Raw genomic sequence first — 15,697 nt, forward strand, 5'->3', positions numbered from 1 at the left:
GCACTTAAACGTGTACCTGGCACACAGTGAGTGCTTTAAAAGTGTTTTGCAATAATTTCTATGCTATTAGATTTCTTCTTACCTAACATATATGTCAGGTACCATGCAAGATGCTTTCACATATGTTTTCTTATTCAATTAGGTAATCATATTTGTAGATTGGATTAGTATATTCCTTACTGTATACCTAAACTGAGTCTGTCATTATGAATATGTATGTAAATATATATACCTTATTTTAATCTTTAATCTTTGAATTGACCATTTAGTCTTTTCTTTTTTTAAACACAGACTAAGCGTAAAGCTGAAGTAAATATCCAAATGATTCAGTTGAAGATTCACTTTTAACCATTTAAAAATATCCAAGTTTTCCATATGCTTAAAATTAAACTACTCTTCCACAGCAAGTTATTTTTTATATTTCACAGGAGATTTTCATCAGTCTTTGTCTTAAGGACCTTGATAATATTTTATATTTATACGTCACCTTTGTTTTTCAAGCAACTCAATTCCAGTTTGATTACTGATGAGATTAAAATCACTTTTGACAAATACAGTGAAACTTCTGACTTAAATTATATTACGAAAATCTGATTAGAAGGGACTACTAGTCCTTTTGTTTTGCATTTCTTTTCTTTGGAGGCTTGCCAGTTCAAAGAGAAGAACCATTTTGATTATGGGTCATCTTCCTCATTTTTCTTTTTTCCTTTAAAAATTTCCTTGGGAGATTTTATTCACTTTCATAGCTTCAGATTCTGTATGTATGCTGATGATTTATGGATATGATTTCACTAGCCGGATTATTCTTTTGAGCTCCAGATCCACCTCTGTAGCTGCCTACTGAAAAATCTCTCCTTGGCTATATTCATGGGCACCTCAGATTCACCTTGTCTATACTTGAAGTCATTATTTTCCCCCAAATCTGCTTCTCCATGTGTTTTTTTCTCTCAAGGAATTGTCTTCTTATCCTCCTGGTTGCTTAAACCAGACTCTGGGAGTCCTCTACTTCTTCCTCTTCCTCAATCAAGTCATAAGGGGCCTTACTTCTCAGTATCTCCTAAATCAGTTTACTTCTCTCCTTTCCTCTTGCTACTACTATGGTTTATACCGCTATCACATTTGTTTCTTACCCCAAATATTTCAACAACTTCCTAACTGGTCTCTCTGCTTCCAGACTTATCTTCTTCCAGTCTGTCTGCACATTTTAGCAAAGTAAACACTTTATAAGTAGTAGCAAATAGTGTTATGCCTTATTTATAAATCATATGGTAGATTTTGTATTTATTTTTTATCCTTATTGAAAGATAGTAAAGATATAATGGCAGAGTAATATTCATGTGTATATTATAGCTAAGTTTTTCATGTGTATAACTAAAATTGGACCTGTATTATCTGTTAAGAGGGATTAACTATTAGCAAATTCGTTAGTTATGACTTCATTTTTTTCTTTCTTTTTTAAAAAATTTCTGCAATGTGAGTTATTTTGTGCAAGTATTGTGCTTCTAAGCTTTTGCCAGATATTAATATAGTTAACCATGGAGACTTTAGTTCAAACATGTCATTTATAATTTAGTCATTTCCAGCTACTTGTGTCCAAATATGCCAAGCATGTTTGTGCTTCTGTGCTTCTTGCATATTCCATGTTCTTTGCATAAAATGTTCTCCCTCACTAGTCTTGCCGACATTCTCTTTATTACTTTAAAGGCCTGCTTACATCTCAGAAACTTTCTCTTATTTCTTTTTCCAAGTCTTGCTATCTCCTCAATCATTTGTGTTTCCACAGTGCTTTGTCATTCCCTTGCTTTCAGACATCTCTCTGTTCCACAGTAATTTGTTCATTTCCGTCTCAATACATTTAATTCCTTGATGGCAGAAACTGTCTTACTCATTTTTTAATGTTTTATAAATCTAGTGTAGTGCCTGATACATATATATGAGTGCTCCATAAATGATTTTTGTTGGACTAAATGGTTAGCAATAATTTTCCTTGACTGTGTACGATAGCTTTTATATGATCTTTTGTAACAAATGAATCAGTCAAGAACACAGTATTGTAAAGGATGCAATCCTATCCCTTCTACACAATATCCTATGTTTTAATCAGTTAGAATATCAGATATAGAACTGTGTGTCAGACACTGTATTGAGAGCTTTTCATGTTGTTTAACTCTGAGAAAACCATATAAAGTAAATATTAATTTCCTGTTTTGCAGATAAGGAAGTAAAGGCCTAGAAAGCTTAAGAAAATTGCATAAGATATACAGCTAGAAATGTTTCAGACAAACAGTGATACCTCAAAACACATGATTTTAACTTGTAATTTATATAAGTTCTTATAATATATCAGGTCATTATTATTACATTATTAATTTTACTATTATTATCATTATTTTATATTTAAATAAAGAGGAATGCCACATTTTAAAAACTTTACCATATTTAAATATGTTCTCTTGACCAAATCATGTATCTTATTTATTTATTTAATATTCTTTTCCATTACAGTTTATACAGGATACTGAATATAGTCCCTTGTGCTATACAGTAGGACCTTGTTGTTTATCCATTCTATATATAATAGTTTTCATCTGCTAATACCAAACTCTCACTCCATCCCTCCTTCACCTCACCTCTCCCTTGGCAACCACAAGTCTGTTCTCTATGTCTATGAGTCTGTTTCTGTTTCATAGATAAGTTCATTGCTGTCATATTTTAGATTCCACATATAAGTGATATCATATGGTATATATCCTTCTCTTTCTGGCTTACTTCACTTAGTGTGATAATCTCTGGGTCCATCCATGTTGCTGCAAATGGCATTATTTCATGCCTTTTTATGGCTGAGTAGTATTCCATTGTATGTATGTACCATGTCTTTTTTTTTTTAATTGGAGTATAGTTGATTTACAGTGTTGTGTTAGCTTCAGGTGTACAGCAAAGTGATTCAGTTATACATATACATATATTCATTATTTTTTAGATTCTTTTCTCAGAAGTCATGTATCTTATGTATTTTATTTTCTACATTTATGATGTTGGGGAACTATGACCCCAAATTACCAATTGTAATCAATAATATTTTATCTTTAATGACCGTTTCTACTTATTTATTCTTTTAACTTATAAAGTTTAGAAGACTTAAATTAATGGGACAAAAAAACTTTTAGAAGCAATATGCATAATTCATATAGAATTACATTTTGTCTGCTTTTGATAGTATATGATGAAATTAAAGATAAACAGTGATACTGTGTTTTATTGTCTTTGTACATAAAAGCTTTATTCCTTAATGTTTTTCAGTTTCTTTCTTTGAGTTAATTGAGTGTTTAATTAGGATATTATTTGTCAAAAGAGCATTCTCCTTTTTCTGATGTTTGGGTATTTACTTGCTTTTATAGAAATTATTCCATTTATATATCTTAATATATTCTAGTATATAGCATGTTCTTGCTTGAAATGTATGGAAAAATTTTCCTCTTATAATGTTTATATTTCAGTCAAAATGTAATTTAGACTTTTTCAGAAGTTTAATTTCACTATGAAATGAACTCTTAAAAAGTCTTACTCGTTTTAAGAATGGGATTAATTATTTCTTTTTTGTTTTGTCTTTTCTGTCCTTTCTAACTTGCTTTCGTGGATATTCACACCAGGAGGACAAAGTGGTTAGAGTCTTTTTTCTGTCTGATATTATTTTTTTTCTTATTGTTATTATTACTAATTTTAATTTTGTAGTTACATTTAATTTATATATACTTTTAAGTGTTTTGTTACAGTTGTAGTGCATGACAATTGCTAAACATTAAGATATATTTTAAGCATGCTATCTGAATTTACTGAAAAACACATTTTATTATAGATGAAATTTTGATTATTTTACTTGATTCTTAAAGAGGCTTGCCTTTTTAAAATTTAATGTTTTTTTAAAAGAGATCTTATAACATTCCTCATTGTGATAAGAATTCCTTTAATCTTATTATGTTCCCTAAACTAATCGTTGTACTGGTCAGAGTTTTTAAAATAAGGTTCTGAGTTAGTATAAAGATTCAATTTTTGTAATGAGTCACAATAACATTGAACATGGGTTTTCTGAAGTTTATATTTATAGTTGATTTACGTATTTAGTATATCTTAATTTTTCTTAACAATATGTTTTAGAGATTGGTAAAATGGTAAAAATGGTAAAAAGATTGGTAAAATCTTATATCCTCATGTTGAATATTAGATATAATTAAAATTTAAATATAGGAATATAAAATTTGGCAATACACCAGATTATAATAATTTACTAATGCCTGCCTTTAGAAGTCTGATTTGAATTTGGATCTGCTCTGGAGCCTGGTGACTTCCTGCGAACAAAGATAAAATCGTTCTATTCTGATTCTTTACGATGAATCAGACTAAAACTTGAGGTCTTTTCAAACTTTCCAAATTCAAACTGGCATAAAACCCAAAGAGAACATCCTTTAGCTGAGGTCTTCTAAACAGTGCCTTCTTTTTTGTCAGTTGGAGCCTTTTCATTCTCTTCAGTCTTCAGTTACTAGGTTGGAGATAATGTAGACATTGGCAAATATTGACGTGAGTTTAGAATGAACTCTCTGAGCAGAAGAAAAGATACTGTGCATCATCCTCAACCCAGAGCAGGTCCTCTAGAAGACCTGCCAGCTTTCTACCAGTCAACTTTATAAGCTGACTCTCAAGTAGTACAATTTAGGCAATTCAAAGCCTTTTAAAATCTTTGGTGCGACTTTTGTGTCCAGAGTTAACACAGGATATATAATGGTTTGATTATTGTCTGCAGTTTTCACAATGAATTCTGACACCTATCCCAGCAATGAGACATACAGTGATAGCTAAGCTATAGAAATGACTTCCATGTACTGGCACAATTTCATAATGTAACAGTCTATATTTTAAGCCATGGATTGACTAACAGATAATACTAATTTTATGTGGATTTGGAACACTGCGGTTAAAATTTAACAGGCCTTTCAATGATACTCTTTCTGTAGCACTGTTCACCAATGATGAAGATGTTTTATATCTTCACCATGATACTGTAGGCTCTAGTCACATGCAGCTATTGAACACTTGAAATGTGGCCAGTGTGACTGAGGAATTGAACTTTCAATTTAATTTTAATCAAATTTAAATTGTCATAAGTGGCTAGTGGCTAAAGAAAGCTCAAGTCCGGATAGCAAACATTGTATGACTATTCAATCTCTAAGGCAATTCCCTGCACACATAGTAGCAGTATGATGTGTATACTATCAGTGGAGATAAAACTGGACAGAACACAAGAAGGGTACACTGTCAATGCCAACCTCATATATAGTCAAGGAGGATAATGGACAAGGGACATCCTTTCAAAGGGCAGAACAAGGGAATCTGAATGACAACAGTCAAGGAAGGGAGAACCTCCTAGATTGCTAAATCAGGACTTGCCAGATAGAATAACCAAAGAAATTTAGGTGTTGTTTGTGTAGGGATTGCTGTTTGCTATGGACAATTGGCCACGGTATATTTTTCATTCTTCCTGTTTTTGAATGAGAGTTTTCGTTGCAGTTATATCATGTTGTATTGGGTGTGTTGAGAACAGATAACTTGTCTTTCATTGTATACAGTGATTTACAATATCAGTTGTTTATAATAATCTGCACTAGACTGTGATGGAAAGATTTGTTCTTCTTCACAGATCTTAGATTCAGAGCTAGGTTTTATAACTAAATGAGAGTTGGGAATTATCTCCCTTAGGGAGGGGGGGAATGTGTTACATGTAAACTATATGTATGGAAATTGTGAGTAGTTGAAAGCAGACTGTTATAGACCCTGTTCAACCACTATCCTAACAGACGTTTTCAACTTCCTTCTCTCTTGAAATCCCCAATAGTGGGACTTGAAAAATACAAAATCGATTAGTTTTCCTTGCAACTGGGAATGGCTATGTGACATAGTTCTAGCAAATGAGTTGTAAGAAAATTTATGAGGGCTTCTAGGAAGTCATGAAAAAAATAAAGATATAGGTGGTGCTACTTTTTAATGAAAAAGTGGTGTTCTGAGCTTCACCAGCAACTTGTGAAGATGAGGGAAAAGCCAAGAGTATTTGAGTCATTAGTTATGACATTCTTTTTTTTTTTGAAATTCACGTTCTTTTATTTATTTATTTATGACTGTGTTGAGTCTTCGTTTCTGTGCGAGGGCTTTCTCTAGTTGCGGCAAGTGGGGACCACTCTTCATCGCGGTGCGCGGGCCTCTCACCATCGCGGCCTCTCTTGTTGCGGAGCACAGGCTCCAGACGCGCAGGCTCAGTAATTGTGGCTCACGGGCCCAGTTGCTCCGTGGCATGTGGGATCTTCCCAGACCAGGGCTCGAACCCGTGTCCCCTGCATTGGCAGGCAGATTCTCAACCACTGCGCCACCAGGGAAGCCCAGTTATGACATTCTTGAGCGACTGATCCAACACCATCAGACACTTTTCCCGAATGTGAGAAAAATTCCCATCCCCAATTTGTTTCTGCCATCAATAGTCAGATTTTCTGTTTCTTATAGCCAAAAGCATTTCTAAGGAAACATTACTGGAGATGCAGTATACAACAGGGAAACCGTATGAACATTTAGGGTTGTTCTTCAGAAATACAGAAGTAGAATAAAGAAGTACGTGTTGATCATTGCCCAGATCTATCTACTTTTGCCTCTATAAATGTTTGAAGAAGCAGGATCACTTAACACATCTGCTCATATGTTACACAGAACTTACCTCAGGTTGCAAACAGTAAATTAGTATGAATATTTTGGTCTTAGATATTGAATATTTCATTAATATGAATTTATTCTATTTCATATATAGAATCAAAGTAAAGGGGGTTGAATTTAAAAAAATATATAATTTAGATGTTTCTCAGATTTTTTAGGATGTGTGGAAATAAACTTTCATGGTGAATTATTTTCCATAAGTTAGGACATATACCTAACTGTTCATCTTTAAATAAATACTGATCTACTCATGTCTAGTAAGAGCATATAGTGAAATTATAGTTTTGGGAACAAAATGGTGCTCATTTCACTGTCTAGAGACAATATTATCTGTTTATATAGAGACCATTTTAATGAGGATCTTAAGTAATTCCTCTTTCTCTTTTTACAAGTTATTAGTTCTAAGATACCAGTATCTCTTGAGACAACATTATTGACAGGTTATTGAGCTTTACTGTAAAACATAATGTTATTAATTATATTGTTATTGAAATGAAGGGTGTGGAAGGATGATATATGATCTATAGTATTTCTCACATTTCAGAAGTATAGAGGTTATCTGTTGGGCTGCAGCTGCAACTATGATATTCAGAGCAAGTTGCTCTTTGTTTTTACTGCAATCTGATACTTTTTCTGATTTAAGCACATTATTCAGGCTTCCATACCCTATGTGTTTATGTAGCTGCCCATTGTTACTCTCATATGCAGTTGCAATTTAGCATATACTTAAAAGTACTTTTCAAGTTATAGTATGTTTGATTATTCCATTTCAATCTGGGCAATAGCTAGGGAACTGCATTCCAGTAAATACTGCCTTAACAGTGGTAGATTAATTTATTTGCTTCTGCATTTCTATTTAATTACAATATAACATGTATATGACCTTAATAAAATTGTTCTAGAAATTGAATATAATAGCTCTGTCAGGGCCAACTCTTATAATAAAATTACAGGTTTAAATACTACTACTACTATTCTGCCTCTTTTACTGTTAGCCTGACAAAGACCAGAATTCTTACATGTGTAAGTGAACTTTGAAAATCTAAGTCTCTTATAAAAAGGGATTAAAAACTTACACTGTGAAAATCCTGTGAAATAAAATATGCCACAAGAAAATTATGAAAAACATATGACAAGTGAAAATACTGGTACAGATAACATGCTGAAGTCTTATAGAAGTTGATGTTACTAATAAGAACTGATCTAAAGTGACACTCAGTTTGGCTCTGATAGAGTTCAGAGGATGTTGGAAGACTACAAAGTATATTTACAATTGCAGCATAGATAACTTCTCGAGAGAAGGGATAGATCTTATGTTTTGATTATGTATTGTGCTACTTTTCCATCTCTTGGATAACTTTTTCTCTGATCATGTTATTCCAATCATGTATACCATTCCATCCAATCTATAACTGAAAATGAGACCTATTTCTTTGTCCTTTGTGGGAGTCCCGTCACTACTAAGTGCTGTGAATGAGAGTTTTTGAGCTCCCGAAATAGAAGAGTGCCAGTGGCTGTATGATGTGATGGATTTGAGAGCTGAGAGTTAAAACTGAGAATTGGGGGTTGAATAAAGAGCCAGGATGACAACCAGTTTTTTGCATTGAATGAGGATATTTGTGCTGAAGCCAGTAAGTATATAAAGGATGGAGGGCATATTTGGGGCAGGGAGGGAAGGCACAGTGAGTTTAATTATGGAGATAGTGAGTTTGAAGAGCTTTTACAAAACCAAGCAAGAGATGTTTATTAATAATGACAGCTAACATTTATTAGACAATCATTATGTGTAAAGAGTACTATAGTAAACTTTTTAACATGTATGAATTCATTTAATTCTCATGACGATTTTCATCTAACAGTGAGCTGTAGGAGAAGGCCTAATAGGGGCTGAGGTGCGATGCAACATAGTTAAGAACACAGACTCTAGTCTCAGAATTCTGAGTTTAAAACCAGGTTCTATCACTTTGCTAACTATAGTATTTGGGCCAATCACTTTATCACTTTAAACCTCATTTTCCCTCATCTCTAAAATGGAGGTAATTTAACAGTTAACAGTGCCTAACTCGTAGGGATATTGTGTTTGATCATTATTTTCTTCCCCAAGACTCTGAGGACCCTCTTTCCTAAGTGCAAAAAGGAAAGTAAAACCCACCATCATGTCCCAAAAATAAATAGGAGGATTTATTATATTTTAACAGAAAAGGTGAAATAGAACAAATATATGGTATTGGCTTGGTGATTGTCCTGTGATATTCTTAGTCATTGGGTCCAATGGTGATCTACCAGGTCCTGGAGGTATTCTTCCCCTATTGGCTCTGCTTGGTTTCTCCAAGGCTTTGATTTAATTCATCTGGCCAGGACAGAACCAGGAGAAAACTTGTTATGGGCTAGTTCTTCTTAGTATGGAGCTGCTTGTGAGTCCACTTCCCTGGCAGAATAAACTCATTTCTTATTTTCATGATCTTCTCCATTTTCGTCTTCCTTTTTAGCAGTCTCTGCTCTCAAATGCCCCTCCACCTGAAAGGCACTTTCAGTCCCTTAATTCTTTCCTCTGGTCCCATCCTATCCTCCATTTCCTATGTCTCTCTAGAATCTGGTTCTTCACCACTGCCATGTTAGAGTATATACAAAATATTTATGCTTATTTTAAAGAAAATTATTATGTATTTGGATAAGTAATATTGGGATATGGTATAAAATTCGAAGGATACAAAAGTATATATAGTGAAAACTAAGTTTCTTTTCCATCCCTGGCCCTCAATTCCCCAGTTTCCCAGTCCCTCAGTTCTTTTCCCCATAGGCAACCAGTTATCATTGTCTTCTGTATATTCTGACAGATATTATATAGACATATGGCTTTTACACAACTGTTCTGCACCTTAATTTTACCTCTTACTTGTATATCTTGGATTTTTTCTATATTGGTGCATATAGAATTATCACATTTATGTAAATGAATTCATTATTACTTTGTATGGCTATGCCACAACTTATTTAACTGGATTATAGCTAATCTTTTGCTATTATAAACATATTTTTGTACATGTCACATTGCATATGTGCAAGTATATCCGTAGGATAAGTTCCTTGAAGTGGAATTGTAGAACGTTTCAAATTTTGTTCAGTATTCCAAATTGCCCTCTCTAAAGTTGTATTAATTTCTCTTTCCACTAACAGCACATGAGAAGGCTCGTTCCCACATCCTTGACAACACAATGTGTCTAGCTTTTTAATCTTCACCAATTTTATTATAATTTTACTTTGCATTTATTTTACTATGAGTGATATTGAGCATCTTTTCATGTTTAGAAGCCATTTGTGCTTTCTTTTCTTTGTACTATCTGTTCATGCTTTCAAAGAAGAGCAAGGCTCTGCAATGTGTTTGGGTTTTGAAATCATCAAAAGTACCTTTATTATTACTATGTACTCATATTGAATGAAGATGCTTTATCAAACACTAGATGTTTCACTATGTTTTTAAATATAGGGTTGAAGAACAAAGGGGCTAGAATAAGGTAGAAAAAAATACAGTTCCACTCTGTTTTAAAAAATTTTATGATAATTTTCATGTTTTTTTTCCTCATGACCATTGAGAAACAATTTGTCTAGCAAGCTCATTGCAAAAGTAATTTATGTCTTAAATAAGTGCAATTTATGAACCATTACTGTTAGCCATTTTAACTGTGTTTTATGACTTCCTGCATTCATTTTTAAAATGTTTCAAATATTTCTAAAAACTTAAAATATATATAAATGTAGAGATGGGATTTATATTTTTAAAGATTAAAGACAGGTTCTGTAATACATCTGAAAGCTGTTTTCTTCTTTGATACTAAGTGTCAGGAAACATAAGGGAGATAAAACCCATGATGGGAGGTAGGTTATAGGAAAATCCCACTTGAACTGACACATTTGATTTTAGTCTAATGAGTTCAGATAATGGGTATTTGTAACTAAGGAGGCATTTACTAATAAGTCCCTTTAATCAAAATCCTATTCCTTTAGTAGAGGGAGACTTTAGTTCTGATTTCATATTTTTCCTTATCATGTAGGGGTTTGCATTTTTCTTATTCTTTACTATTCGTTGCTCATTTGTATTAGTTTTTTTTTTGAATGAGTCTTTTTTATGTTAAATAACGTAATTCTTTATGACATATGCTGCAAATATCCCAGTTGTTCCTTTTTCTTTTATTTGTTTATATGTAAGAATGTTTAATTGCCTTGTAGTCAAGTTTATCTTTTTTTTTTTTAATATGGATTTTATATCACACATAGTAAAACCTTCTCTACGCCAAGATTCCAAAAACAAATTCTCCCATATTCTATCATGGCTTGTTTTTTGTCAGGGGGAGGTATTCAATTTTTTTAAATATCGAGGACTTCAACTTACTCAGAATTCATTTTGGTGTAGGTTATATGGTATAGATCAACTTTATTTCATATTGTGACCCATTTGTCATAATGTTATTTATTGAGTGATTCATTTTTTATCCCTTAATATACATAGCCACCTTTTTCACATATGGAATTCCCATATGATTAGGGTCCATTTCTAGTCTCTTTAATCTGCACATTGATTTTTCTATTCTTGAGCCAGTACCAAGTACAACATGGCTTAATGACTGTACCTTTTCAATACGTGTTACTAATACCTTGTAGCCCTTGTTCAGTGGCGTCTAGGGAGTGGTGGGAGTGGGCCACCCTGGCCACAGGCAGTATGAGGTGGGGGAAGTGTTGTCTGTAGAGAATATTAAAAACAAAATAAGAAAGCTAATAATAATTAGCCTGTTTATTATTATCTCCATGTTCAGGCAATTCTAAACCATTTAGTAATAAAATACTCCTTCCCTCTGGGGCAGATTACATCAAATCCCTAACCCCCTTCCACTGGAGCTAGTTTCCTCACAATGCTCTTCTTTTCTTTTCAAAAATTTCTTGGCTATTCTCTATTATTTTTTTCTTTTTAAAGAAAATGAAGTGTAACTTACAATCAAACGCACAGGATTTAAGTACAGTTTGATGAGTTTCGAAAAGTATGTATATTCCCCTGTAACCATTGCCCTCACCAAGATGTATATTATTCTCATCCTCCTAGGAAGTTCACCCCCCTCTCCCAATAGGCAATCACCTTTCTGACTTCTATTACCATAGATAGCTTTGCTTGTTTCTGAACTTAATATAAATAGAATCATATGGTATGTACTGTCTTCTTTCTCTCAATTCAAAGTCTAGCGACGCATGTTATTGCCTGTAGCAATAGTTTGTTCCTTTTTATTGTGTGAATTATGTGGATATAACACAATATGTCTAGCCACTCTCCTGCTGAGGACACGTGGATTGTTTCTCCCCGCCTTTTTTGGCTATAATTAATAAAGCTGCTATAAATTTTTGTGTTATGGGTTGTTTTGTGGGCATATATTTTTATTTCTCTTTGATAAACACCTAGAAGTAGAATTGCTGGGACAAGAAGTTAGATGTATGTTTAACTTTTATTACAGACAGTTTTCCAGAGTTCATGTGCAATTTTACACTTCTATCAGCAATATAAGAAAGTTCTAGTTTCTCTACAACCTTGCCAGCATTTGGTGTTGTCAGTCTTTTCATTTAATTTATTCTAGTGAGTATGAAGTGGTTTGGGTCTTATTGCCATTTCCCTAGTGACTAATGATTTGAGCATCATTAGTGTCTATTGACCATTCATATTACTTTGCTTGTGAAATGTCCGCTTAACTGTTTGCCTGTTTGAAAAGTTCATTTTTTCTATTTATTATAGTTTTGCAGGCATTCTCCTTATATATGTTCTGAATACAAGTATCAGATATATATATTGAGAATATTTCTACCAGTCTATGGCTTGTCTTTTCATTTCTTAATGGCATATTTTTGAGAATAGAAAATTTTTTTAAATTGAAGTATAGTTGATTTACAATGTTGTGTTAGTTTCAGATGTACAGCAAAGTGATTTCAGTTTTATATACTTTTTCACATTCTTTTCCATTATAGGTTATTACAAGATATTGAATATAGTTCCCTGTGCTATATAGTAGGTCCTTGTTTATCTCTTTTATATATAGTAGTGTGTATCTGTTAATCCCAAACTCCTAATTTATCCCCTCCCCCCTTTCCCCTTTGGAAACCATAAGTTTGTTTTCTATGTCTGGGAGTCCGTTTCTGTTTTGTAATTAAATTCATTTGTATCATTTTTTAAGATCTCATGTATAAGTGATATATTTGTCTTTGTCTGTCTGATTTACTTCACTTAGTATAATAATCTCTAGGTCCATCCATGTTGCTGCAAATGACATTATTTCAGAGAATAGAAAATTTTAACTTTTATGAAGTCCAATTTACTAACCTTTTCTTTCATGGTTAGTGCTTTTTGCAGTCTAAGGTATCTTTGCCTACCCCAAAGTTGCAAAGGTATGCCCTTGGCTATACTTGCTTATTTATTTTTCCTTCTATATGTTAGAATTAATTTGTTTAGTCCTAAATAAATTATATAGGTATTTTTTTTACTGAGACCACATTTAATAATGGAAAAATTAGGAAAGAATTGTCATTTTTATGGTATTAAGTCTTCATATTCAAAATTAGAATATGATTTTTGATTTATTCATCTTCCCATATATCTCTCAGTAGCATTATTTATATTAATTTTGCATATTTCTCAATAGTTTATTTTAGAATTGTAAGTGAAATAGTCCTTTTTTTAAACTTATTTTTACATAGGAATATATTGATCTTTGTATGTTCACAGCCACCTTTCTAAATTATATTGTTTATTAGCGTTTTTCAGTTGTTTCTTTTGAGTTTTAACAGTACAAAACCATATGACTTGAAAATAATAATTTACCTCCTCCTTTCTCATTTATTTCTTTTTTAATTGTATTAACCAGAACCTTCAAAACAATCTGAAATAAAAATATATTCACATATGTAATTAGAATAATCTATATAAGTTGTCATTTTGTTGTTTTTTAAAATTTACAATTGTATAATTACTTTCAAGTTCTCCCCCTGCACTCACTGCCCCTGTGCAAACATGTTTTCCATTTCCAGTGCAGAGTTTTTCCAGTTTTGTTTAGAGGTTTCTTGATGTACCAGTTTCCTACTTCATGGTCTTTTAAGGGTTATAAACCATCCAACTCTCTTTCTTGTCTTTTGCTAAGTTTTGGCCAGCTCCAATTCTAAGGACAGTCACTGAGACATGTTAGTTATAAGAATTTTGGACCACTTAATGAGGAAGTGGTTAAGATGGGGTGGGTGTATGGGGATAAAAAGGCAGATTTTTGTTTTTAACCTGATATAAAATTCATACAAAGGCCAAGGAGGACATTGAAAAGAAATCATAAAATATTTTTCTTATTGATTTTGTCTTTATTTAGGATTTTTTTCTTCATCTATTGATATCTTCACATGATTTTTCTCCTTGAATCTGTTATGTGGTAAATCAAAATTCTTGATTTTCATAAGCAGCTTTGCATCCTTAGGGTAAAATTCACTTGGTTATGATATAATATTTTTTAAAAAATTTGGATTTTATTTGCTAGTAGTTTGTTAAGGATTTCTCTGTTTATGTTCGTGAAGGATATTGGTGTGTAATCATCTGTTCTTCTCTGTTCTTTTCTAGTTTTGGTTTTAAGGTTATGATGATCTCATAAAATGAATGGTTTTATTTCTCCTCTATTTTTCTGAAAGAGTTTGTATTATTTCTTCCTTAAGTGTATGATAGAATTCACCAGTGAGGCTGACTGAGTATAGAGTTCTCTGTGCAGAAGTTCTAAAATTATGTGTTCGATTTTTTAAAAGACATATAAAGCCGTTCAGATTATCTCTTGTTGTATGTTTCTGTTGAGTTTTGTTTTTGAGGGAATTTGTCCATTTTTATCTAAGTTGTTGAATTTGTTGCCTTTAAGCTGTTTGTTATAACCACTTGTTAACCATTAATGTTGATATGATCTGTAGAGATGTCCCTTTTTCATGTTTGGTAGTGATAATTGGTGTTTTCTTTCTCTCTCTCTGTTTCTGTCTGTCTCCACAATCAGCCATGTAGTGGTGAATCAAGTTTGGTTTTACTTATTTATTTTTTGTGTGGTTTTGTTTACTTTTGAGTCAGTTCTTTTCTATTCTTATCATTATTATTTCCTTTCTTCTACTTACTTTGGGTTTATTTTGTTTCTTTTTCTAGGATTTTAAACTAAAAGCATACCTTATTAATTTTATTCTGTTCTTTTCTAACACAGGCATTTAAAACTATAAATTTCTTACCAAGAACTGCTTTAGCACATACATTTTGATAGGTGTGCTTACATTTTGTCATCAGGTAAAAGATTAAAATTTCTTTCCTTATTGATTTTTTAATTTGATCTGTAGGTTATTTTAAAATATGTTGCTTTATTTCCAAGTATTTGGGTACTTTTTAGATATCTTATTGAGTTCTAGTTTAGTGCCATTGCAGTCAGAGAACACCTCTGTGAGGTTTTGATCCTTTAGGATTTACTGAGACAACATGTGTTGTTTCTTGGTGAATGCTCCATGTGTACTGGAGAAGAATGTGATTTCAGAGGACCTCAATCTATGGGCACCTTGTAGCCATTGTTGATCGTGTAGCTCTCAAGCAGTTAAAATTTCTTTTTCTTCCAAGTTTTTTTGTAAAATTTTTGTCCTGGCATCAATCTTCTTGATAATTTCTGGGTTTGTGGGTTCCTGGATCATGCTACAAATTGCAAAGCTATGTGAAGTGCAGGACAACTTTTTGAATTCTCAAGGGAATTTCTTGTTAGTCCGTCATATAAGCAGAGATATACTTCCTTGTGCAGTAGCTTCCTAATTAGTCTCTGCTTCCTTTCTCCAACCCAGTCTCCATACATCTGCTTGGGTGATCTTTTTCAAAAATGCAACCATATTATGTCATTCTTCTGCTTAAGTGCTTTCTCACACAGTTTCT

At 32.7% G+C, this 15,697-nt stretch overlaps 1 protein-coding gene across 23 annotated transcripts in view; it reads left to right on the plus strand.

The window, feature by feature from the left end:
- The window catches only part of RIMS2 (regulating synaptic membrane exocytosis 2), a 607,795-nt gene that overhangs the window by 152,571 nt on the left and 439,527 nt on the right, over positions 1-15,697 (plus strand). For 10 of the 23 annotated variants that reach the window (XM_068525902.1, XM_068525911.1, XM_068525907.1 and 7 more), the window contains one exon: positions 3,651-3,662. The exons of the other annotated variants lie outside the window; for them this stretch is intronic. In XM_068525902.1, coding sequence (XP_068382003.1) covers positions 3,651-3,662 — 12 coding nt within the window. The remainder of the gene's footprint in view (positions 1-3,650; positions 3,663-15,697) is intronic. 23 annotated transcript variants of the gene reach the window in all.

This window comes from Eschrichtius robustus, chromosome 17 (genome assembly GCF_028021215.1).
Source record: "Eschrichtius robustus isolate mEscRob2 chromosome 17, mEscRob2.pri, whole genome shotgun sequence".
Lineage (NCBI taxonomy): Eukaryota > Metazoa > Chordata > Mammalia > Artiodactyla > Eschrichtiidae > Eschrichtius > Eschrichtius robustus.